This window comes from Nelumbo lutea, chromosome 4 (assembly GCF_056320005.1).
Source record: "Nelumbo lutea isolate HS-2025 chromosome 4, American lotus-T2T, whole genome shotgun sequence".
NCBI lineage: Eukaryota > Viridiplantae > Streptophyta > Magnoliopsida > Proteales > Nelumbonaceae > Nelumbo > Nelumbo lutea.
In genome coordinates, this window is record NC_142687.1 from 34325306 (window position 1) to 34352676 (window position 27371).

Here is a 27371-nt window from a genome sequence, read left to right on the forward strand (position 1 = left end):
CCTGATTTTTTTAGGGTGGGGTGGGGTGATGAATTTTTAGTTCATTGGTTTTTTTTTTGTGCAATACGGTAACTGAAATGAATATGAAAATTTTGGGATTTTTTCACTTATTTAGTGAAAATAAATAATATAAAAATATATAATTAAACAGCATTAATGGAACAAAGAAATCTTGTAATAAATGTGCCCAATGATTTCAAAATTTCAAAGAAAATTAATTGAATTTGGATCAAGCCAATCAAGGATATGAAATGGCTGATATTTGTGGGCTTTTTATGGATATTTTATTTGTCATCAAAATGCAGTTCAGTTTTTAAATGGTCATTTGTCTTTTCCCTACTTATTTAGGCTACAGATTTTACCATAATTAAATTGATCCAAATCAGCCTCTTTAAAAAGCCAATCAAGGCTACAGTTTCTTTAAAAAGGAAAAGGTAAATGAATTATTTAAAGAAATGAGTGGATTCTGACAAAAAATGGAAAAAAAAAACAAATATTAATATGCTAGAAGTTCAGTAGAACTCATCCTATGCTAGAAGTTCACAAATATTAATACATCTTTGGCAAGCACTCAGCCTATTCACCTGTTTTATAAGGGGAAAAAAAGGAAAAAAAAATGCATAAGAAACAAATTGATGATGCAATAGTTCAATTAGGTTGTATTCGGTTTGATAGAATTGAGCAAAAGACAAAATGTTGAAGGAAGGTTATCAAGCCATTTCTTCAACTTTCTGTTTCTTATGGAAAAATGCCTAATCAGTACCTGTATTTTTTCTTGAGTGATTATTTTGTCTTCAAACTTTAAAATGCAACAATCCAGTACCCTAATTTTCAAAATGCAATAATATAGTATTAGTCATTAATCAATAATAAGTGGTATGTGAAAAGATACAAATACCCTTCAAGTATCATCTAATTTTCTTTATCAATCATCTATTAAAATCAGAACCAACCCTCAAATTTGTTATCCCTTTTAATTTTTCCCTCTACTAGATAATCAACCAAATAACAAACTATAGTACTATGCTTAGAAAATAACTCGCATTGTCCAGAAATTCAGATATACAAAGAAAATAAAAGGGTTTAACTTTTTAATCTTAATATCAATAAAAATAACATTTTTTTTTATATAATAACGAGAATGCTATAACTTTTTCAAAAAAATTTCAAACAAGTTTATTGGGTACTGTTGCTCGTCCTCCTCCTCGTCTGTATTCATAACTTTCACCAGAAGCCCAAAAAACTTTGGCAAACTAGCTAGAAGGCTAGAACCCCATCAACTGTCAAAAAGAAAAAAATAATAAATAAATAAGAAGAAAAAAAAGACTGATCAGCGTCTCCGGTAAATCTTAGCTTGAAGGACATTACATAAGAATTCAAGGTTGAGAGATTCCTTTATTTATTTTTCGAGGTCACATACTCATAGAGGACGAGGCTCGGTGACTCGTTGAACTTCCGTTTTGAAGAAAAGAATGCAAAACTTGTTGATCTAAAAGTAGAGGAACCCTCCTTGCGACTGAGTGACAAACGGTTCAAAACTCTTCCCAACAATGCAGTGCCAAACTGGGCCGTACAACGCATCGAATTCCTGCAAAATTGAGTCATCATCAATTCACCATGGTTAAGGGACAAAGTAAGTGCATGCAACCGCTTTCGGCTTTCTTGATGGGCTGCTGCGTCTGTGGTCTCAATCCGAAACCCAAACGTTAACGTACATCGACTCCTCGTTAATCTCCGGAAGTAACCCAAAGAGAGAACTTAAATCAGTTCTTTTCCTGTTTTCCAGAGCTGAATACCATCTACTCAGATGGGTGGACTGTGAGTAATCGAGCTATAGCTAAAACAGTTGGTGGTTAAGATGATTTTTTTTTTCTTATTTTAGATATAACTCTACTAAATCGTACCTTCTTGAGAACGAGAGCCATGGGGGTGGGGTTAGGCCGTGAGCTATTTGAGGCGGCATCAATAAGTGCTCTAGCCTGTCGGAACACTCTCTCTTGCATGGCTGCTGGCATATCGGCCGTTTTCAGCCGTATGTTTAGTTCCACAGCGATCGCTGCCAACTTTGCCTCCGGAGGCATACGCGTACCCGAGATGGGTAGAGTATTCCCTCCTGTTTTTTTTCTTTCGTCTTCGACTTCCGTTCCATATCCTGCAACTATTTTTCTCCAAGAGAGAGAAGTCAGTGTTGGATTTTAATCTCATAACAGATTAAATCCAATGGATTTGATTGATCAATTACATGAGAAGTTGCACCAGCACACTTGGTTGGAAAATCACTTTTTCTCTTATAAAAAAAAAAAAAGAGCCAGTTTTGAATTTATCCTACATTGGATAATTACAAGGATTGTTTTCAGTATTTCAATAGGAGATGATTTACACTCATTGGAATTAGTAGAGGAGAGTATGGGGATTCGATACCGCGCAATGCGCGCGCGTGTGTGTGGCGCAATGAGGCGCTTTAGAGGCACACTTTGCTCGCACCCACGTGGCTCGCGATGGGTGGCTCTGGTTTTGGTGCGTTGATGATCGTTGATCACCGTTGATGAGATCAACAATCACGATTCGATCGGGTGTGATCAAGAGGCACAATTCAAAGTTAACAGTCACCAACTGTTAACAACTTTTTAAACAGTCACAATGTTTGAAATTGTAACTATTCAAGGTGCCTTCTCTAAACCAGCACCTACATTTTCCTCATACATCTTCACAAATTATTTAAGGAGCATGAATCAGACTCCAAAATACACAATTTTGAAATTCACTATCTCTCTCTCTCTTAGTCCAGTCTGCTATAGTCTCACAGAAGGTTTATTTGGAGACTTTTCAATTTTGCTGGTTGCAGATTCTCGCCCAAGGCTCCGTTGTATCTTGGGAACGAATTTGCCTGTAACCCAACAGCAAACTCAGTAAAACTGAGTGGGGGCAAATAACATTCTAAAGACAGTGTCTTAAGACGCGTCTCAGAGCTTCTCCTAAGTTACAGTGACCCCATCTTCCCCAACAATTTTAGAATGTTAATTTGCAATGGAGGCGGAAGCAAGCATGACTTCGATCAAGATGATGAACCAAGATCTTGTTCGACTAGACCAGTTCAATGGAGCAAATTTCAGCCGATGGCAAGACAAGATGATCTTCTTTCTGACCACATTGAAGCTATACTATCTGTTGGACCCGAATCTGCAATCACTTCCTAAACCCATTGACAAAGACTCTGAGAAACTAAAGAAGGAAAGAGCAAAACGGGAAGATGGCTCACTTCTGTGCCGAGGACACATACTGAATGCCTTATCAAACCGACTCTACAATTTCTACAAGGAACTTACATCTCCAAAAGAAATCTGGAAGGCCCTGCAATTCAAATACAAGGTGCAAGAAGTGGGTACGAATAAGTATCTTATTGCAGAATACTTTGACTTCACCATGAACGACCATAAACCTATACTGGAGCAAGTTCATGAACTACAGGTGATAGTCAATAAAATTCGATCCCTTAACATCATCCTTCCTGAATCTTTCCAAGTGGGAGCAATCATTGCCAAACTTCCACCCTCTTGGAAGGATTACAGGAAGAAGTTTCTGCACAAGGCTGAAGAACTTACCTTGGAGCAAATTTAGCAACACCTTCGTATTGAAGTAGACTCTCGAATTAGAGATAGTAGGGATAAGACCATGACCGGTATGTTGAAATCTAATGTAAATTTTGTGGAAAACGGATCGAAGAAGACTAACCCTGTATTATAAGTAAAGAAGAAGGATGTGAACTTCAAAAAGAGGAACAATAAGAATCATGCTATATTTGTAGAAAGAAGGGGCATTATGCCCGAGTCTGCAAATATGGTAGAAGACAATCTCGTGTTCATGATTACTGAAGTCAACATGGCAGAATTGTCTTCTGGATGGTGGTTTGATTCAGGTGCCACAATCCATGTTTGTAAGGACAAGTCCTTATTCAAGACATATGAAGAAGTGACTGATGGCCAGGAGGTACAGATGGGAAACCAAACATGTGCCAAAGTTGCTGGAAGATGCAACGTAGAGTTGAACTTCACATCTGGAAAGGCACTAACTCTCCTGAATGTTCTCCATGTTCCTAACATTAGAAAGAACTTGGTCTCAGTAAATATTGTTTGTAAGAGGGGATTCAAAGTTGTCTTCGAATCCGACAAACTAATCATATCCAAGAATGAGATGTTTGTTGGAAAGGGATATGATTGTAATGGTATGTTCAAATTAAGTATTAATGAAGGAAAATTTCCTGCTTATATTGTTGATTCTTTCTCTTTATGGCATGATAGATTAGCACACTTGAATTTTAAATCCATAAAGAACATGAGCAAATTAGGTAAAATTGCTTATAGTAATAAAACAACTGAAAAAATGTGAAATATGTGTAAAATCTAAAATGGTTAAGAAACCTTTCCCTAGTGTTGAGAGAACTTCTCAACTTCTAGAACTAATCCATTCTGACATTTGTGAACTCAATGGTGTATTAATTAGAGGAGGTAATAGATACTTCATAACATTTATAAATGACTTTTCTAGGTACACCTATGTCTACCTTATGAGAACTAAGGATGAAGCCTTTGACATGTTTAAACTATATAAGACTGAAGTTGAAAATCAACTAGAAAAGAAAATTAAAATCCTTAGAAGTCATAAGGGTGTTGAATACTTTAAAAATGAGTTTACTCTTTCTGTGAAGAATTTGGAATAATACATCAGTGTTCTGCTCCCTATACCCCTCAACAGAATGGCCTGGCTGAAAGGAAAAATAGAACACTTACAGAAATGATAAACTGCATGTTGTTAAAAGCTAATGCACCCTTAAACCTGTGGGGGGAAGCACTCCTAACAGCCTGTCATTTACATAACAGAATTGTTTCTAGAGTTAATAACAAATGCCCATATGAATTATGGACAGGAAGAAAGCTTAATTTAGCATATCTAAAAGTGTGGGGGTGCTTAGCATATTATAGAGTTCCAGATACTAAAAGAACCAAATTAGGACTCAGAGCTAAGAAAAGTATGTTTGTTGGATATGCAGAACATAGCAAGGCCTATAGGCTTCTAGACTTAGAGTCCAACATAATAATTGAAACTAGAGATGTTGAATTCCTTGAAAATAAACTGTGTTCTGAACCTATGGAAAATGAATCCACAAAAAATGATTGAGAAACTCATATCTCAATACCTATTGATAATAATGAGACTGAAAGAAGAAATGACACACTATAACACCTACAATAGGACTTAGAAGAAGTCAAAGACAAAGAACAGAGAAACATTTATGTTCAGATTTTATCTCTATTCAGTCAATTGTATTTTTGGTTGAGGCTGATAGAGAGAAGATTTTAAATAAAATACCCATTGTCCTAAACATTGAAAATGATCCAAAAACCTATAGTGTGGCCATGACATCTAGAAATTCTGCCTTTTGGAAGGAAGCTATAAATGATGAAATTGATTCAATAATGTCAAATAACACATGGGTACTAGTAGATCTACCTCCAGGACCAAAACCAATAAAATGTAAATGGGTATTTAAAAAAAATACAACACTGATGGAACTGTGCAAACTTTTAAGGCTAGATTGGTAGCCAAAGGATTTAGTCAAAAGGAAGGGATTGATTACTTTGACACCTATGCACCAGTGGCTAAAACAACTTCTATTAGAACACTTATAGCATTAGCATCCATTTATCACTTATCTGTTCAACAAATGGATGTTAAAACTGCTTTCTTAAATGGTGATTTAAATGAAAAGGTTTACATAGAACAACCAAAAGGATTTGTTCTTCCTAGAAACGAGAAGAAAGTCTGTAAACTGGTTAAATCACTATATGGATTAAAACAAGCACCTAAACAGTGGCATGAGAAATTTGATTCTTGCATTCTAGCTTTTGGTTTTAAACATAATAGTGCTGATAGATGCATCTACTCAAAATTCATTGAAAATTATGGAGTAATTATGTGTCTTTATGTGGATGATATGCTTATTGTGGGTACAAATATGGTTGGCATAAATGAAACTAAAAACTACTTATCCTTTGTTTTCAATATGAAAGATTTAGGAGAAGTAGATACCATATTGGGAATAAAAGTCAAAAAGCATAGTAGGGGCTATGCACTAAGCCAATCACATTATATTGAGAAAGTATTTGAGAAATTTAAGCATTTAGGATTTAAAGAATATAGCACGCCATATGATTCTAGTATAAAACTAGTAGAAAATACTGGTAGAGCAATTGCACAACTTGAGTATGCTAGTGCAGTAGGGAGCTTGATGTATGCTATGCTTTGTACCAGACCTGATATTGCATTTGCAATAAGTAAACTCAGTCGGTTTATAAGTAATCCCGGTGCAGAGCATTGGAAGGCAATTGGAAGAGTTCTCGGGTATCTCAAGAGAACCTTGGAACTTGGCTTGTTTTATTGTGATTATCCAGCTGTACTAGAAGGGTACACTGATGCAAGTTGGATTACCGGTAATGGAGATAACAAGTCCACATCTGGATGGATTTTTGTCCTTAGTGAGGGTGCGATTTCTTGGGCATCCAAGAGACAAACTTGTATATCTCACTCGACCATGGAATCCGAATTCATAGCTTTAGCGGTTGCTGAAAAAGAGGCTGAATGGAATAGGAATTTATTATTGGATATAAAACTTTGGCTTAGTCCTATGCCTCCAATTTTCATTTACTGTGATAGTGAGGCAACTCTGTCAAGGGCCTACAGTGGTACCTACAATGGTAAGTCCAGACATATAAGTCTGAGACATGAATTTGTTAGGCAACTGATTCAAGATGGAGTCATCACTATAACCTATGTGAGGTCAAGTAAAAACTTGGTTGATCCTCTTACCAAGGGTTTAGCTAGAGAATTGGTAAGAATGAGAACCAAAGAGATGTGATTAAAACCCTTTACTTAGTCACCTGTAATGGTAATCCAACCTGAACTGAAAAGCCATCAGTATTGGGTTTAATGGGTAACAACAAGTTACAACAATGTGACTGTTAGCACTGACATTGAGAAATTTCCCATCACAACATAAACAGTGTTGTCCATTATGATGAGAGGTTGAGATAAACTCTTAATGAAGTTTTGAAATGTGTCAAATAACAGAGCACATAGTGGAACTTCACCTATGTGAACATAGAAGTGGTGCCGCTTCTCATGAGGGTTTGGGTTTGCTCTCGGGATTGTTCATGAAACCAGGAAAGAAGCACATGGCCATAACAGTGTTGAGCAAAATTTGAAATTCTTGCAGAGATTGAATATTTTTATGTGTATAGGTGTCTCCAGTCTGTCATGAGAGTAGTTGGTTTAAGGTCTTACCACCAATAACTTTGACAAGGCTCTGAGATAACTATACTAACAAGAGGTTTAAGTTGATAAACACCTTTTGTATGCATAACTGTGTCATAGTAGTTTGGATTGAGAAAGAACTATGTAATTGATCAATGAATGTGGGGGATTGTTGGATTTTAATCTCATAAGAGATTAAATCCAATGGGTTTGATTGATCAATTACATGAGAAATTGCACCTGCACACTTGATTGGAAAATTAGTTTTTCTCTTATAAAAAAAAACCAGTTTTGAACTTGTCTCACATTGGATAATTACAATGGTTGTTTTCAGTATTTCAATAGGAGCTGATTTACACTCCTTAGAATTAGTAGATGAGAGTATTCAGTATTTCACAGAAGGTTTCTTTGGAGACTCTTCAACTTTGCTGGTTGTAGATTCTCGTCCAAGGCTCTGTTGTATCCTAGGAACGAATTTGCATTTTCTCCGATTCTTTTACAGTTTGATCACGAATCTGTTTGCCAAATTTCTACAATTCCTGATGAAGTTCCGTTCGTATGAATAAAGAGGAGGAAGACCAGCAACACTACCCAATGCCCATATTTGAAAAATTTTCAAAAACATTATTATCTCATTTAGTTATATATTAATTATTATGGGCAAAAAGTTGTCCTTATATACAAATGCAAAAACCCAAAAGAAAACGATGGAGAGAGAGAGAGAAAAGTTAGGTGAGAGGGGGAGGGTGTTACTTTCGAGTTCACATCTGAGCCCCAGATTGCTCTGTGGGACGTTGTGGGGCGCAAATCTGAAGATGTCTTGCATCAGCTTATCATTATCTCATTATCCTTTTAGTGGAACCCACCGAGGCAAAGTGGCTACTAGCCTACGGGTTCGCATCCGCCGCATCCCACACGTTGTGGGTGCGCCGCATGTCCGCCCACACGCGAATTAAAGAGACTCGTGCGGATTTCACGGGACGGCTATTAATTCCGCCCATTAGCTCCTTCGCACCCAAAAGGGCATCATCCCCTTATTCTGGCTTCGTATCCTCTCTCTCCAATTTCAGACCTGAAACCCTCTACCTTCCGTAACCCGCTGAAGATTGTCCCCTTCGAGTTCCGCTGGTCAACTTTAACGATCATTCCGACAGGAGGTAAGTATTCCTCGACTTTCATAATTTTTTCTCATTTTCTTTCTTGTTTTTACTTTTTATTTTTTCTCATTTTCTACCATTCTCGTATCTGAAACCCGTCGGAGTGAGAGCCCCTTCAAGTTCCACCGATTGACGCCGATGGTCGTTCCGGTAAATGAATTTACCGGATGTAAGTTTCAAAACTGTATGCACACACTAGTGTGATTTCATGCTTTTGCGCACTAGCTGACACAAGGAACCAAACATTGGAATTGGAAATGACTACTAGTTATACATTTCGGTCAATCCACTTGGGATGCTGCTGCTAATTATTTATTTACACAAATGTTAGATTAGTCATCTTCAAGCAAGTAAGGACAGTTACAGCCACCACCCGCACCTTCACTCTCACTGTCTCTCAGTTTTCGCAAGTGAAGGGCGGCCTTGATCTTTTGCACCGTGGAAGATATGAGGTTGTTGACGGTCAACCGATTCCACGGTGAGATTAGCCGTCGGCAGATTATTGACTAGTATCTGAAACGCCACTGTCAGTAGCGACCCACCCACACCCTCTACGAGCATCCGTTGGCGTTAGCATGGTGATGGTTGCTGTTGATGGGACAACGTGATCCGGGACCATCTGGTACAATAGCAAATCCCGAGGGCAGCAGTGCCACGTACGCCGAATCACCGCCGTTCATCACTACATGCATGGCTGGAATGAAAACCGGAGCGTACACCATCAGGGACCTTGCAGCGTCGATGCAGGTCTCCTGCAGTATCAACATGCTGCTCTGATTCGCGTTCATGGCCTGCATCGCCAATGGAAGTAATTAAAATTTTTGTGAAAAAGAAGAAAAAAATTGTAAAAATTGCAGGCAAGAAGTTTTTTAGGGGAACCATGGAGAAATCAGTTGATTTCGTTACAGTGAAGAAAAACAAAGTCAAAACCAACAAACAAACTCGAAGGGGGCTCCCACTCCGGTGGGTTTCACATGTGAGAACTGTAGAAAATGAGAAAAAAAGAAAAAAAACCAAGATAGAAAATGAGAAAAATTTATGGAACGTCGAGAATACTTACCTCCTGCTGGAACGGTTGTCGGTGTCAACTTGTAGAATTCAAAGGTGGACAATCTCCGGCGAGTTACGAAAGATGGAGGATTTCAGCTCTGAGATTGGATGGAGTTAGAGAAAGAGGATACGAACCCAATATAACCCAGGATAGGGGGATGACGCCCTTTTGGGCGAGAGGGAGCTAAGGGGGCGGAACCAATAGCCGTCCCATGTGCTACACACGAGTCTCTTTAATTCACGTTTGGGCAAGACACGCGGCGCGCTCATAATGCGTGGGATGTATTTTGGGGGCCACTCTGTGGGGGCGGATGCGAACCCCTGGCCTACTACCATTCGACACTTCAAACAATGATGATTAGAAGGTCCACGGTGTGGCGACTGATAAAATGTGGCGTCACCCATGTCAATCTCCTCCACCCCGGCTCCAAACCTCCTCTCTCTTCTTCCGTCGGGAACCCATCAAACGATGAACCATCACAAACGCTGAACCCACCACCGTAGTCTCTGCTATTGGAACCTTGGTCCTGGGCTGTACCTCCTCCGGTGCTATTGGAACCTAGTGGGCATAACTAGCTGCTGCAGCCTAAAGGGGTTAGGTCTCCAACCGAGGGAATATCCGGAGGTGTTGTGGGAAAGCCGAGCTTGCACAAGGGTCCAGGCAAGCGGAAAACGGTTGCATCATAGGGTGGTTGATCCTGGACAAGTGGTTCTCATCCGGGAGCTTAACAAAATTAGGAGGGTGGTTGATCTTCATGCTGATCTTTCAAATTCCTTTGCAAAATCTGTTGAACCTTCATCCGATGGGGATTCAGGTGAGACATTGAAATCGGACGGGAAGCCAAGAGCCAAAAGAATTAGGCCCAACTAGGAGCTGAAACTTTGGGCACACGGCATCTGTATTAGGGATTTACTTGACACAATTCTCATTAGAATATATATTAAACAAGAATGATCTAGAGCAATTCCAACCATCCAATGAGTGGGTCTATCAGAAAAAGTCGCATTTTGTGGTGTTTGTGATAGAGAACTTGGGCTTTGTTTCATCTTTTTGAGTAAGAAGATAATGGACAGTGTGCTTTATGTCTAAGAGTAATTTTGACATTTTCAAAAGTCTTAAATCACACATGAGGTATTGTTATACACATAAATAATGGTCCATTAACGACAGGTATTAAATTGTTGCATTTTGAAAGTTTGGGTATTGGATTGTCACATTTTAAAGTTTGATGACCAAATTGTCACTTAAGCCAAAGTACAGTACTGATCAGGAAATTTTTCTTTCTCTTATTTATTTCTATCAAATCAAATATAGCCTTATCTATTATGAGAAATTATTTGTAGTCATTTATGGTGGAAAAATTGTGGTCTTACATTCCCACATTATTTTAAAATGCAATTCTTTCACTTGGGCTGTTTTTGGTACGATGGTAGTTTTCTCAAAAACGTTTATACATGATTGATGCATTAGAAATCAGGAGAGTTGTTTGAATTGTGTAGATAACCCCATAAGTCGGTTTATTGTTGCTTATTCTGGCTAGGTGCCATTAGGTAGTACATAGGATTTGAAGCTAAAAGTGCTTCCTTTAAGCAAGAAACATGAAAATGACTTCTTCACTTTTATCAAAATCAAGACAATCAAAATTCAAAGTATCAGAAATGCCAAGTGTATTGGAAAATCAATTAATTTTAAGACATATCAGGATACGCCTTGTATATACATGCGTATTGAAGAAAAACTAAGATACACATAGATATGCTTGAAAATACTATAAATACTTTAATAAATCATAAAAATACATCAACAATACTAAATATAAGACCTTAATGAGGTGTATATACATTAAATTAATATATTTTAATGGTTTTATGAAGAAATATATTGTAGCTAATTATAATTTCACTAAAAATCCTATACTTAACTATAATTTATAAATTATAATTGTTAAGTTTTAATGTTTTATGGGACGGGAAAAACCCAACTCCTGTCCAACCATAAAACATGCATTGGCACAACTTCTATGTGAAAATATAATTAATATTTATTATTTATTATTCATTTCTAAAAATTATAAAAAATAAATAAACATTATATAATATATTCAAAAAATATTTATTAAAGAAGAAATTTCCATTGCTTTGTGGATATGATAGATCATCCATAGAATTATAATATATTCAGTCATTATGATAGAGTGATAAAATATATTTAATTAATTAATTATTTTTTAATTCTAAAAATATAAAAATAAAAAAAAAATTATTAAAGAAGAAATTTCAATTGGTCGGTGGATATGATAGATCATCCATAGAATTATAATATATTCAATTGTTGTGATTAAATGATAAAATATAATTAATTATTATTTATTTTTTTAATTCTAAAAATATAAAAAATATTAAAGAAGAAATTTCAATTGTTCTATGGATACGATAGATAGATCCATAGATTTAAAGCATATTTAGTCTTTATAGGTAGAGAAAAAAATTACCTTTTCAAATTTTTTTGTTAATTTATATTTTTCCCAAATATCTTCATGAAATTTCCATAAATATATGATAACACAAAAAAAAAAAAAATTGTGATTTTGAATCTAATAAGAAATGTAGGTCAACATAAATTTAAACATTCAAGAAAAAAAATCACAAGATATTATAACAAAGTGAAAAAAATTACTTATTTTTGCCATTTTTTTTCAAAATTTGAAAATTCTTGAAAAAAATTAACGATTCACACTTGTTTCTTGTAAACATTTGCAAATCTAACACTCTGGAATGAAGCTTGGAATTTTAAAGTCATTTGGGGGTGAAAGAAGGCTTATTTCGGAGAAAAGAAATTTGTTTCCCCCCAATTTTTTAGTTTTTGGTCATATCTTTTTCATCAATACGCTATTAATATGCCCCGATATGAATCCGATATGCGTAAAGATGAAACACCCGATTTCTATACGCTCCATATCAAGCATATTGCATCAAAATTTTAAACCTTGGACACAAGTACAACCATTTTAATTAAAACAACCTAAATAACTAAACCAAAAAATAACATTAGGTAAGGTTGAAACGCCTACATAGGCCATAGCATGGACGTGGAATAAGTATAATGATTTCTAAGAAAACTACGACAGGACCAAACACCATTTTAATGTACAAACCATGGGGATGTTTAGTACGGCTTCTGCTTATTTAAAAAGTATTTGTTTTTTATTTGTCTTTAAAATCAGGAAAAGTAATTGATAAACATTTTTTTCTTATTTGTTGACACTTAAACACCACATAAGTGGAATATTAAATAAGCACCTTGATGTTTGATGTTGAAGAAAACATTAAAATAAAGATTACTTCAACAGTTGGATTACACATAAACTAACATAAACATTTATTAGATAAAGACAGCAAATAACATTTTGATACAAACGCCTACATGGCAATGAGCTGATACCGTTTATCAAAGAAATAGAAGCCATACCAATTGCAAACACCATCCATTTTTGCTACACAATGTTGTAGCTCTGGGCTGAATGAATGAAGTAACGTGTTGGTGGGGCCACTACAATACATCAATGGCCTTGATTCTCGGGTCTTTTTTGGATACAAATGGAAAACCAACACAAACCAGACTAACATGGTGGTAACCTGCCAGTCGAGTCTTAATAAGCGGAACTGGGTATGCTCTTCACACAGGAGCGCCTCACATGCACATCCACCGTGCATTGAGAACATCTCCCATGAATAATAACTTATAAGTATGGGAGATGTTCCCAATGTATGGTATAATGTGCGTGTGAAGCGCGAATGAGTAGCAGATCCGGTCTCTAAGTTTCCTTTGTGAAAAGTATGGTTGTAAACGATATTGACTGGAGTATGATTGTAAACGATATGGGAGGGGGGTTTGAGTCAATCGTTGAGCATCTTGTTTAGTTTTCTCCTTCTCCTTCAATTCGATGATGATCGACGGACGGTCTAGCGAGTAATTCAACTGAAGAGTGACTAGCTAAGCAGCCCAAAGCTTTGCCTTTTAACGTCTCCGAAATCACATTTTCCATTTGATTTCGTTGAGGCATGGAAATTGATTTTAATTGATTCTTGGTAGATTTCTGGCTAGGTTCCGGAAGAGGTATATTAGCATCTGCATATTCATTCATTCCAGAAAACGATTCTTGCAGCCATAATTTCTTGGGGTGACACCCATCTTATTGTTGTAGGACACCTCATTTCGATTTTTCCATATGGCAAGTGCCATAAGCCAAAGGCTGTTTTCTCCCATAGATCACAATGTCTATAAAGGATGGGATGAGAAGAGGAAAAATTATTTTCTCAGTTAGTTATAATGCGTTTATTTGCTGAGAAAATTTTTGTGAGAAAATCCACTTTCCAGTATTTGTTTTGCAAGAAAGTTTATATGAGAAAAATCATTCTCAAATATAAAATTGCATGTAATTTACGACAACCTCCTTATCCTTCGACCTCACTCTCTCGCTTCGACATTCCCTTTCTCTCTTTCACTCCCCCCTTCATCTGAATAGAGAAGAGACGATTGTCCATCTTCTCTTTCTTTCAACTGAAACTTGAGGAGGTCAGCACTATTTATCTTCCTCGTCTGGACACGGCGAGCCAGTGGTGGAAGTTCTCAGCTCGGTAACCTTCTCCTGCTTAGGTGTATTGCCTCCCCTCTCTGAACTGTTCATCATCTTGGAGCTCTCGACAGAGGCGGTGAAAACTGGCAGTGGCTACCCCTTCATCTTCCACTCCCTTCCTCTTTCACCCTCTCTGTTTCTTCTTGAGCGCTGCCGCAAAGGGAAATGCATAAGAAAGCAAAATTACCTAAAATTGTCGGGGGTATGACTTGAAAATTAGGGAAGACCTGATGAGCTCTCGGATGGGGAGTCTTTTAAAGACACATGGAATTCACTACTAGGACAATGGCCACTGCCGCTGCTCTATTTTCGCTAGGGAAGGTGTCCAACGGCCATTCAATGGCAAGAAGTGAGGGTGGAATGGGATGGAAAGAGAGGAAAAGGGAGAGGAAGAGGGAGGATGGTCGGTTGAAGCAAAGAAACTACCGCCGCTACTAGAAGTTGTAGCGGCAATGGCTGTTTCAATCACACCACTCTAGTTCGCTACAGTCGAGAGGAAAATGCCGGTGAATAGTAACTTTGAAGACTTCTCCCTCATGAGATTACGAGAAGAAGAGTGGAGGGTGAAGACGGTGTGAGGTAGCCGCCACTCTTGGTTTTCGAGCAAGGGAGAATGATGATGAATAGACGAAGCCAAAAAATTCCTCTCCTTGTCTTTGGGGTCCGAACGGGGAAGAAGAGGAATTGTTCCTTGTTGACTTTTTACTCTGACAAAGCCTGCCCAATTTTCTTAGTTTTTTCTTTTTCCATCGGGATTGCACTGTTTTAGTGTGATCCTGCTCACTCCATTTTGAGATCCCGCATCCTCTCGTTTCTCATCCCAAAATATTATTTATCAACAAACAAACATGAAAAAAAAAAAAGAATCATTTAGAAATATTCTCTTTTCTCATCCTTTCTGAATAAACAAACAGACCCTTAGGATTAGTAGCCATAGGAAAATAGCTGGATCATCCAAAGCATGGTCATTTCTCAACAAGTTATATGCTGATTTAACTGTCAAGTTTCTGTCCAAGCTTGAATCCCATTGTTCTGACTTCTGAGTCCTCAAGGTTCACTGGAATGTAGATTGAAGAGATTTTGTTAATTAAATTTTGAGAAATGACTTCTGCCATTTTATGGAGATCCCAAGATTTATTATCTGTCTATAAATTCGCAGACCTTGGTGTCTAGGTTTTGATCATCCAAATATTGGCTATTTGTGGTTATCATATCCTTTATTGGCTTGTGATCTAGCCAATTATCTGTCCAGAATTTACAGTTTTCACTATTTCCATTTTTTTTATTAAATTTGATCCTTCTTGAATCCAATACGAACTGTTTTTCTTAATTTTATGCTCTAAAAAATTTTCTTGTCCTAGATATTTATTCTTGTCCTATATAATTATTGGGGTCTTTCAAGATTTTCCAGCCCACTTTCATTAGATTTGCTTGATTTACCATTTGTCATCTTTCTTAGGCCTAGCCTAGGCCACCCAATTTCCTATCCAAGCAAACATTGTCCCATTTTGTTGTAGCAAAATATTTATTATTTTGTTCTTTTCCCCATAAAAATTGCCGCTACAGTTTATCCATTTCCTTGCTTGTTTCCTTTGGCATGCCAAATATGTTCATCCCAGTTTATGTTTTATTCTATGCAAGACATTGCTGAAGGTTCTTTTGGTGACTCTTATTTATGAGAGGGGCATCCAAATATTTCTCTACTTTGTTTGATCTTGGAATACTAATAATCCTAGGTCTTGTTTGATCGTTAAACGTGGCGACTCACAATGTTAATGCATATTAACAAACACGTTCCATCAATTCCCATATGAGAGAAGGGATATGTTTGGTATTTCATGTGAAATGATAGAAATAAGCCCTAAAACAATCACCTTTCATTCATTTGACACTACCTTATTGCCACTGCACATCTCAAAGGAGAGAACTCCTTTGGCTCTTTTTGCATCAACAACTGGATGGCAAGAGAACGGTACAAAGCTTTGGCAAAATTTCTGGCCAGATTCACATAAATAGGTGGGTGTATTCCTTGTTGTCGTACCTGGTTTACTCATCATTGCTTTGACTAGATTCACCCAAACTAATCTCCGACAACACTCATCTCTAACAAATGCCGAGTTTCCATCATTTGAGTTTGTTTGTTCATATTAAGAAATAGTATAATTCATTATCGAAATGCCATTTCTTTTTTTATAGAACAAAAATTCATTCTCAAAAAAACATTTTGTCAAACACCTTTGTTACTCCCGAGGAGTAAGAAATAAAATTCTTGTTCTAACACAAGAATTTCTAAAAGAATAGGAACAGGTGGAAACATTGCCAGGGCCCTAGCCAACAATCTCTAAAATCTGTTAAGAACATTTTTTGAGAACAACATTGTCGATTTTTGGAAATTTGGTCTTTGACACGAGGCTTTGGCGTATCTAGCTAGAATATCCTTAATGCCATGGCTGGCTTCCAAGGTTGTCTTAGAGTATATCATGCAATCATTTGCAAATTGCAACGAAGCCTCATGTGATAGGCCCAAGTGGAAGCAAGTTAGTCCGTTTGGTTTGTAGGAATAGGGGTTTGGAATCCAACCATTTAGCTTGGTAGAATTAGAATCTGATTCCCATTCCTCATAGAATAGCATTCCCCATTTGATTTGAGGAATGATCCTCCCACTCCCTCCCTCGAGTTTGAGAATCTCATTTCAGCCAATTCTGATTCCTATCTGAACCATTCAAGCAGAGGGAATAGACCATTCCAATTTTGATTCCTAAGGATTTTAATTCCCGCTCCAATACAACTGTGAACCAAACGGAATAATTCTTTAAAATGCCATTAGGCACTAATGTATATTTGTTTAACGAACATTAAATAGGTGGATCTCTGGCCCAACGTAGGCATTCAGTCCTCAACCTGAGGCTCCACCCAACTCAAGTAAAACTAGAACCCCTAGTTGGGCAGTATAAGCCCAGCCAGCTAAGATCTAACAAAATTTGGGCCGAGCTTGGGGCCTGCTATGTAAATCTGACTGGGCTCGTCAAGTTTTGGGCCTTTTGCAAGAATAACATAAGAATTGAAGAAAACAAGATGTGTATAAATCAAGGTTTTAAAAATCGATTTGGAAAAGGAACCATTCTGGCAACCGGTTTATGGGTAGAATGGTTTGACCATCTGGTCCAAACATAAAATAAAAATGACCCAAAAACTGTTGTCTGGGTCGAATGTTTTAGCGGTTCAACCATCAGGACAGAGATTTTCTGATTGAGTCAATTGTTTATGGAAAATTCTAGGTTACCTGACCCATTCCCGGGTCAAATAGTTTGACCGTCTGGGTCAACAATGTTTTGAAAACCATGATATAAATAGACCATGTGTAATGTTTATTTTAATTTTAAGCTGTTGCCAAATGCTGTGATCCATTAAAGAACAGTCAAGATTTCTATACTCTCATGTTGTATTTTTTTTTTTTTCATTTATTTCTGTATTAACACACTAAGCAATTTGGACAGAAATTCTCTAGTTTCTTTCTGTTGCATGCCGTAATTGGCTTGCCTGTCACTATTCCTGTACATTAAATTTCTTCTGACTGGATGGATTTGATGGAGCTTTTTGCTAATGATTTGTTTTACAATATTAGTTAGTCTGTTCTGTCATGGTGGACTGCATCCATCTCAACCTAGATATCCAATTTTTATGAACTTTTCGATCTGCGAAATGTCCAGGATTATATCCATCCCACTAACCAATAAGAACCTGAAAACATATGAGCAAATGTTATGGGTCCAGAAATGGAAAATGTTTCTTACAGAAAGGAATGAAGCAGTGTAGCTTACCGATCATGCAGGGCTCTTGTGATGGAGAGACAGCCATCAGGAACTATGGATTGCATAGTTACAGCAATGTTTGGATTGTGAATGCTTTGTCTAAGCTGTACCCAGCCATGAAGTCCATGCTCTTGGTCTGAAACTTTGACCCTGTTTGTGCACAACCATTAAACTTCTAATACAAAGCAAGAGAATGGGATCAAAGGGAAAGATATAATGAAATTCATGGACTTTCCATAATTTCGTGGTTGTTGTTAGAGATAAAAACCTATTCAGGGGCCTCGCTTAATTAACAGTGAATGGTTCCTTGAGAAATTAGAGCTTGTTTGGTCAAGTGGTTTAGTCCTCGTCATCTCCATTAAATTAATTAAATTTCAACATAAGTTATGAGTGATCTTGTACTTGTCCACATTTCAAGCCCAATGGGCTTTTTCGTGAGGGGGTGTATTAGAGAAAACCCTATACAGGGAGCTCAGTTAACAGCTTAAGCTTTTAAGTTGAATGATTCCTTTGAGAGTTGAAAAGATAAAATCATATCTATTTTGCAGGTACTCACCTGTACATGTGAGCATCAACAGAAGTTGGTTCATCATTCGATTCTACAAGGCAGCCCTCACTTACCCAACAGTCTCCACAGGAATCCAACTCCCATCCATTAATCCGTCCTTCCTGCAAAAAGACAAGTTCTGCTTATAGTTGCAAGTGATTCAAGGTTTTCACTGCATGGTGAATGATACTACCAAGAAGTAGTGAGATGATAAAAGCATTCAAGCATAGAGTTCAAATTTCCCCCCTTTGAGCTATATCTAATATGTTTGAATAGAGTCAAAAAAACAAAACAGGAAATGAGCAGATTCTGGATGGATACTTTTCAATTAATCTTGACATATGGGTCCTTGGGCTCTCCTCCAAATTGGGTTCTGGAGTTGCATTTAGATCTTAGTTTAATGGGCACTCTTGAGAAACAATGCCTACAACAGTTTTCATGGCATATATATAGAACATTATTTAGTATTGGAAAAGTCAATACACAAGCAATCGTTTGAGAATAGCCGCTAGGTTAGTAGCTCAATACAATTTAATTAAGCTGCAATTTTGACCTAGTAAGGCTGCTCTTGAATCAAAACAGAAAGAAATTAAATCCATAATCGCATTGGTAATATGAAGAGAAGAAAAAACCTCTATGTACTTTCTAAATGTCTCAATCGCTTCTGCTGCTTTGTCTTTTGCAAATCTAGGTTCAGATAGTATGTTCATCCTTAGCTCTATGGTCTCTGCTGGGTCCTCAAGTTCTTTAATAAGATGGTCAATACTTTCTCCTGATCCACTGAGCTTCATGCGCACCATTTCAATGATGATTTTCAGCACCATGTAAGCTCCTACAATTAATATATAGATCAAAAGAGGACTAATGAAGAAACGAGATGTTCAGACAATTATCATGGAGACATTAATTGCAGCCATTGCATATGCTCACACCGCAGTAGCCTCTCTCCAGATGGCGGAGTTAGAGTTCATTAATTTTGGTTTCGGATGCATGATAACTCACCATCATCAAGGAAGTGGTTCTCCTTGAAAGCTCCATGGCCGGAAGTTTCTATCATCAGATGTGTGTCGACGCCATCTCTGTTAAGCTGAATGCCCTTATCAATGACGTTGCGATAGCCAGCACGGTACATGCAATGCTTTCCCCCTCTGCCGGTGATGAACCGAGTGAGGGCCATGCTAGTACGAGCATCGGTGACGATGGTGGTACCAGGGTGTTCCCTCAAGACGATGGCCGCCATGAGAGCTATAAGCCTGTCACGGTTGATTGCCCTACCTGCAGAATCCACCACCCCACTTCGATCAACGTCAGTGTCGAAGACAATCCCCAGATCTGCCGAGTTCTCCAGCACAGCTGCTCTAGTGAGGGCCATGGCCGTCTTGTCCTCTGGATTGGGGATGTGGCTGGGGAACATTCCATCTGGTTTAAGGTTTATGGAGCCAAATGTGTCTGCCCCAAGCTTGTCTAACACATCCCATGTAAAGAATCCTCCTGAACCATTCCCAGCATTCACAATTATCTGCATTTCAAGTGCAAACGTAGCCCAATTTTAGTTAACCATCATAGAGGCAGACCCAAGAAAACGAAGACTAGACTTGATTTGCTCATTTATATGGCAATAGTCAATAGAATGAATTATTGCTAGGTTGCAGCTTCTGAAAGCCCAACTCAAGCCCCATCTCGCCCAACCCAAACTGATATCACGCTTCAAATGGTCCTGGGCTTAGAGAATTTTTCTTGACCCAAGTCCTGTTGGATTTGAGTTGACACCTACACCCAAGCCTGTTCACTAATGCAACCCAGCCCAGAAAGCCCATCTTAGCCCAAGTTGGGGTTAGGGACTAAGGTATGGTGTAGGCGGGTGGGGCTGGTCATGGACTGCCCGAACCTAGGGGCCAATTCTAGAAGTGGGCCTAGGTTGGCCTTAACCATGACTAGCTAAGTCTACACCACAGTAAAAATTTGAATAGTTGGTGTCTGTCTGTCTGAGTTGGGATGGTTGGGCAGACGTAGGACAGGAGTGGAAATGTTTGACCTAACGTCGCCCACAGCCTACCCACTTGACGATTAATAACGTCCCCTACATTGTACTTCTCATCCATGCAAACTCCAAAATGAACCTGAGAGAGAGAGAGAGAGAGAGAGGAGAGAACCTGGAATCCCTGAAGCGGAGTTTCATAGTGGAGTGGATGGTTCACTTCTTTCCTAATGATTTCACGGAGGTACTCAGCGTACGTACTCATGAAATTAACTCTGGTCGGAGCAAGAGCATTCAAGGTGGTTGATACCTTGGCCAGCCGGTTGGCATACTTGAAAGCTGCTCGATCACATATCTTCTCCACCTCCGTCGACTTCAACCCACCTTTGCGAGTGAAAAATTTCAGCCCATTTCTTGTGTAGGGTAAATGAGAAGCCGTCATCTGCACCACAATAATTTTACTTACTTCAGCATTTTCCTTACTGGGTTTCAACTTTTAAGGAGAAGAAGAACAGATATCGGTCAGGCAGCAGTCAAGTCAGGTCTCAAGAAGCTAGAAGAAGCCAAACAAGAGTTAACTGCAAGTGCATGTACCATAATCGAGGCATGATAAGTGAATGGAGGGAGCAAAGTGCTCATGAAGCAAGCGGGCGTCGTTGAGAGTCCCATGTCAAATGCCAAGCACCCGGCACGGGAAAGGCCAGAAAACACAGCCACGCTCAGTGGCGCTCCAGATTTGCGAGGGTCTCGGCCAAGAGACACCCTCACATCCTCCTCCTCAGCCACACGCCCTCTGCCTGCACCTTCTTTGCTCAGACCGTCAATCACCCACTCACCAAAACTCTCCGAAATTGCTTCTACAGCCGGTGGTGTGAGATCAACCCTTCGGCCCTTCTCACCTTCCATGGCCACACCACGCACATCCGATCCGTTTTGGAGCCTCTTAATCCTGTCCACTTCTTCGTCTACCACAATCTGGTTGTACCTCGCGGAGTTGAACGATTTCCTGGATGTGGATCGTCTGGATGACAATAGAAAAGCGAAGTTGAGGTCTGTTCTGTTCAAGGATTTGCAGTGTAGAGCTAGTGAAGATGTTGAAGTGGTAGCCATGAAATCCGGCATGTTGGCTTCCTAGCTTGTGAATTGTGTGCTTTGAGAGAGAAAATATTTAAGACCAACCAAGGCTATGGACAAGATAAGGTAGACGATGAAACGAAACCATAGCCTCCAGCTGATTCAATATCTTCCCCACGAAAAAGAAAAAAAAAAAATCTGCAAACAAACATTCCGAACTACTTGGGGTTTCTTAAGTTGTTTCTTCAGGAATTGTATTTGTTTTATTTGGGCGCAGGACAAGGGATTCTGTACCGACCAGTCTACCTCGACTACCTTTTCGTCGCTGTCAAGGGACAAGCCTGAACCTGGTTATCGTTTGTCCTAAAGGCCCAAATAATGGACCCACATTTTATTGGGCCACCAGAACAAAACTATGGAGTCCATTACCTTGTCACTTTGCCAGGGCCATACAGGCGCCCATTAAAATCTAAGCTTTGGGCCTTGTGTTTTAGTATTTGAAAGATGGTGTCAAAAATCATGGGCCAGAACCCACAATATTTGATTTGGTTTAGACTTTAGAGCCCTACCCACACATGACTGGGCAAATACAAATAATCATGAGGATCCATCATTCTGAACTACTCATTCATTACACATCATGTGGTGTTGCTAGATTTAAAATAGAAAATCAGGAATTGTAAAGTCAATTTCAAGGAAGCCCCAAAATCAAGAAAACTAAGCTTAAAATTTTAAAGTTCATTAATAAGCCATATCAGGATTTTATGATTTTAATAAGATTGAAAACGGAAAAAATCAATTTCAATTTTATTAGCTTCCTGGTCGTGTAGATCTTTATATTTCTAAGTCCAATTCAGAGTATGCCAGATGAATGGTATAATGGAGATATGGAAACCCAGTTGTACTCGCATTGTTTACTTTTGATTGTAGGTCATTTTTGAGTAGAAGCATTATGATAGCATAGATATTGTTTGAAATATACTATAAAACGTTGTGATCAAAAGATACCCCTTTTTTCTGATTTTCGAATCATGAGTTACAGGTTTCAGAACCAGCAGTAGCTTACAAAATGTTCATTTCTATTGTGGCGTGTTTGTGAATCAGATGAAATTTGAAAACAACCATGAACACAATACACCAAAAGTGGTGAATAATTAGGGGGGAAGGGGGGTCCAAAAGGGGCCTCTCGTCTTCCTCTCTCAATCATCTCGACATTGAAGATCGAGGACCAATATCCAAAAGGTATAGACGCAGTGCATGGGCCTAGGTCCATAATCTCTTAAAGTCCATATTCACATTAGTTCATGGATCTTCAAATTGTTCTCTTAAACCAGAGCATTGGACTCACCCAATGATGAGTACATTACCAGAATTAAGGGTGGGTCCATCTGGTTCATAATTGGAATTGAAATCTGAATTAGAATGGTCTATTCTGATAATCTGTTTGGTTCAGACAGAAATGAAAATAGGAATTGAAATCAACAGGAATGAGATTTCATTTCCAAAAGAAGGGCATGGGTCAAGGCTGAGTTACAAAGCCCATTAACAACAAATAACCAAACAAGAACATTAATAGATAGAATCGAGAAAGCATCAATCAAGACATAAAACACTTTATATCTTATTTGTGCTTTTAAAATACAATAATGTCCTTAATATATACCAGGTAGTATTTGAACTCATACCTATGCAAATTTAAGTGTATTTTTTCACTATGAAAAGGTCGGAAAAAATTTGAAAATAATTAGGTGATATGAAAAGGCAATTGAATTTAATTTTTATTTAAATTATCAAACAGGAAAATTACCTAAAATTGGAAATCCATTATTGTATTTTCTTTTTGTACATAGAGTTTCTTGGATGCCATTCTTCTTTAAGCTTCATTTAACCTAATGATGAGACTGCTTTACAGCTTTATTAGGTATTATTTTAGATTTTAAGGACAATCTAGTGGAACTGATGAAAATTGTTGTGAGCCGGATGGTGTAAAAAATGGCTGTCAAGTCATCATCAGATTAAGAGGCCCATCAACCCACATGTAAGGTGGTATGTGGTCACTTTAATTTAAAAGCATATTTTGAAATGATTAGAAAACTAATGGTGTTTGCAAGATTACACTGATGTCTCTCAATTCAACTCAAACTGAGGGGGAGCATTCAAAAATATAGGTCCATTCATTTACTCAAATTGAACTCTTGCTAGGCCAATAAAGCTTTGGTGAGTTGTGAGATGAGAAAATATAAAACATATAAAACATATAATGAAATAGGGGAGAGAAATAAATCAAGAATATTTTTGTTATACAAAAATTAGTTAATAAGGTACTTAGACTAGTCGGCCAAGACTAATTTTATCATTAATAGATTAAAAAAATGGCACATTTGGACAAGTTATGTTATGCTCACTAATGTTGACTTGATAGTGGATGTGTAAACAGGTAGGGGTGCAACCTGGGTGGGGTCAGGTCGGGCTTTTGTTAAAATTTCAATGGACCCGGCCTGAAGGTCTGATAGGGGGGCACTATGAAGGTATCAAAAAGTAAGGGTAAGTTTAGAGGATTGTTAGGAAGTGGAGGGAGTTTCAGATAATAACCCAAAAAGAAAATAATATTAAAAATAAGAGTAAGTTGTTAAAACCTCCCCTGAACTTTCTAATAGTTGCAAGTAGATCTCCTATCTTAGAATTCTCTAACAAGAGGCATGAAAATGTTCAAAACACTCATACAGTTGCTTTTGATGTAGATGCTTATTTTCTAAATTTTCTCTTAATATAAATTGCTACCCCAGAACCCTTTCAATCTCTTTTTCGAAATTGATTTATTTTTTCAAATTTTGTCTTCATATCAATTGCTCGAAGGTAAAGCTACAACTTTAAACACTTTTTTTTTTTTTTTGTTGTTCATGAAGTTTGCATTGCTTTCTTTTTTTTTTTTTTTGTAAAACTGAGCCTCAATGGTAATTGTATGGGTATTTTGAACAATTTTTGTGCCTCTTGTCAGAGAATTTTAATCAAGGGAGATCTACTTGCAACTATGTTAGAAAGTTCAATGGTTAAAAACTTGAGGGAAGGTTTCAGCAATTTACCCAAAAAATAACTTGAACCAAGATCAAAGATTAAACTGTTTTCTGTTAAGTATGGAACCTTTTTAACTGATTTCTGGTCGAGCATATTTCGTATTTTTTTTTAAAGGATGGGGATTAAATGGTTCTTAATCTTATTTTTGAACATCATTGGCTGCATGTTGATTAGGGATTAATTTTCTGTATATAGGTTTTGATTCCTCACTATAATTGGACATCTAACTCTTCATTAATTATTTGTGGTGCACATTATGCTTGTTCTTGGATTGGCAGTTGTTTGAATGGTTAGCAACTTGCCGGACTGTGACAAGAGAAATGGGTATTTTATATTGATCAGACAACTGAAACTTCCCAAACAGTGTAAACCTTGGACTACTGGTGGTCCATTAATCCGAACATGACCCTCGCATGCATGTCGACGAGCTGATGAATTGACTACTCAAATTAAAGATAGCCATTGAGTATGGGTTTCAGAACCTAAACATCAGCTTTGTTGGGCTACCATTTCCCAACTTTCTAGCTTTTGGGCCCATGCTTTGTAAATCTGTCCACGATGCAATGATGCAGCCATGTTACACCACATGCCCTCGGCAGTTTACATCTGAATTGCCTGCTTAACTCTGGTTCAGACGCTCAGCAGGATTATTCTTGGCCAAATCGTCCTCTGACTCACCTCTATAAACTTGGGTTTTACTTTGTAAATCGGCCTTGTCACTTGAAAAAGGGTCAAAACAAGAAGAAGAAGAAGTCAGAGATATGGCACATGGGCTTCTTCCATTTGGGGCACAAATAGCTGTCCAGTTCAGTATTTCACTAAGTTACTGAAGGGGAAACAGTCTTAATGGAGAATATATATATATATATATATATATATCTGGGTTCTCTGGGTTATTGAGCATTATAATAAAGAATAGGGTGGTGCATGCGGATTAGCTCTGGAGGCCTAATGCATCCAGAATGCAATATCTGTCAAACAACAACTACAGTTTATTATTATGTTGTTGCCCAAAGGAACATAATCATGGATATGTATCAAAACATTCGGATATTCAAGTTCGTCTGGTACTATTATTTAGAAAAGGTGGTGTAAGCTAGGCCCATGGGCCATTTTTGTAATCCCACAATAATAAAGTTGCCGTACTATCCTTTCTGCAAATGTGGGGTTGGAAACCAAATTTTTATCATCCTTTGTCTAGATTCTAGAGTTTCAGCTTTCATGGGAACGTGAAGCTAAATAATTAGAGGGGCACGTTTGGCTGCCATGATGAGTTTATAACCAGGCAAAAATTGATTATTATTGAAAGAAAGGCTATGCTCAAGGGCATATGATGGGCTATGTGCAATTAGATCGGTTTGCTGGAAAGGAAATGCTTTGTACAGTCTCATGTCATTTGTGGGAGAATACCAGCTTTTGTGAAACCCAAATTGGAATGCAGGATTAAACTATTGAAACATCAAAACAAGGCTCCAAATTATGGGGATGTTTTGTATAATGCTGTTGCATTTGCATTTGATTTAGTGTATGTTTGGTTCTATGAGCGTTTATTTAGATAAATATTTATAAGAAAAATGCTTCTTTAAACGTTTTTTTTTTTTTTGCCTTTTCTATTTGGTTTGACATTTTATAGGTGTTTCAAGTAACACCTCATAAAGTTGCTTTACACTTCAGGTAAAGTGAATCGAATCAGCATTTCATTTCAAGAAATGCCCACGCATTGAGGGGAAACATGATTTTGACTCTCACCAAATGTCCTATGCACATAAATTAAAGCATTTCAACTTTTTTAGTGTTTATTTGATAAAACACTGTAACACTGATGTGGTGGCATTTTTTCAATAAACACCCACGGAGCCAAACATATAGAAAATAAGAAAATTACATTTGAATACAAAACACAATACTATAATTATTTATTATTATTTAATACATGTAAATGTCACTAGACACCACATATATAGGACAAAACTCCTTTGAACAAAAAAAAAAAAAACATTCAAAAAATTATTTCCTAAAGTGGCTTTTCCATAACTTGGTTTGATAAAGTCAAAATACCTATGTGCTACTTTGGCAACAAAAATGACTACAACATTATGATACCAAAAGCCACTTAGGTTATTTGCTCAATATCTAATTAATAGCTAGGTATATATTGGATTCAAAATCTATCATCACATGTGGATTAATGAGATATTAATTAAATGTGCTTTCTGCTCCATGGAAATAAGGTCAGCTTAGTTTATCTGGTAAAATTAGTCATCTGTTGATAGCACATAATACTTGGGTTGGGAACACGTATCCACCCTCAAAGTTACTAAGCGATAGTCCCCACTGGCGCACCCAGGAAAAGAAATCTCTTTTTGAGTCGACATTGGTTCTCATTAAGTCATTTGTTGCAACCAAGTGTGCCCTTCTGTTATTTCATATTATTTTTTGATAAGAAGACATTGAGTTCAAGTGTCAGATTACAATGAAATGTTGAATCACGGTCTAATAGTAATATTATATCTAAAGAGACTTATTAGCACTCTCCCAGTTCTATCCAGCTGCAACTGATGCTTGTTTCTTATGTCTGCAAATGATATCCAATTGTTTGAATTCGAATTGGAATTCAATTCAATCTTTTTTTTTTTTTTTTGCTTCTTTTCTTTGAAAGAAAGCCCTAATTAAGGCCAAATTCATTCATCAAAAACCTCGGTTACTTATTCTTTGAAAGATGAGAAAGAAGAA

At 37.6% G+C, this 27371-nt stretch overlaps 1 protein-coding gene and 3 long non-coding RNA genes across 4 annotated transcripts; 1 reads left to right on the forward strand and 3 right to left on the reverse strand.

Moving 5' to 3' along the window:
• Nucleotides 1–1006: 1006 nt before the first annotated feature.
• Nucleotides 1007–2189, reverse strand: LOC148855117 (uncharacterized). Its single transcript, XR_016094821.1, has 3 exons — nt 1905–2189; nt 1421–1588; nt 1007–1280 (listed from the first exon to the last, which is right to left on the reverse strand). It is a non-coding gene; the product is annotated as an uncharacterized LOC148855117 (long non-coding RNA).
• Nucleotides 2190–8341: 6152 nt separating this feature from the next.
• On the forward strand, nt 8342–10561 carry LOC148855118 (uncharacterized). The gene is made up of 2 exons (XR_016112556.1): nt 8342–8465; nt 8797–10561. It is a non-coding gene; the product is annotated as an uncharacterized LOC148855118 (long non-coding RNA).
• Nucleotides 8686–10426, reverse strand: LOC148855119 (uncharacterized). The gene is made up of 2 exons (XR_016112557.1): nt 9526–10426; nt 8686–9256 (listed from the first exon to the last, which is right to left on the reverse strand). It is a non-coding gene; the product is annotated as an uncharacterized LOC148855119 (long non-coding RNA).
• Nucleotides 10562–17587: 7026 nt separating the features above from the next.
• On the reverse strand, nt 17588–21773 carry LOC148855120 (phosphoglucomutase, putative / glucose phosphomutase). The gene is made up of 7 exons (XM_088940852.1): nt 21084–21773; nt 20665–20931; nt 19514–20030; nt 19144–19343; nt 18521–18633; nt 17974–18114; nt 17588–17893 (listed from the first exon to the last, which is right to left on the reverse strand). The coding sequence occupies exons 1-7, from the start codon at nt 21609–21611 to the stop codon at nt 17812–17814; spliced, it is 1848 nt and encodes a 615-aa protein (XP_088796978.1). The 5' UTR covers nt 21612–21773; the 3' UTR covers nt 17588–17811.
• Nucleotides 21774–27371: the final 5598 nt, after the last annotated feature.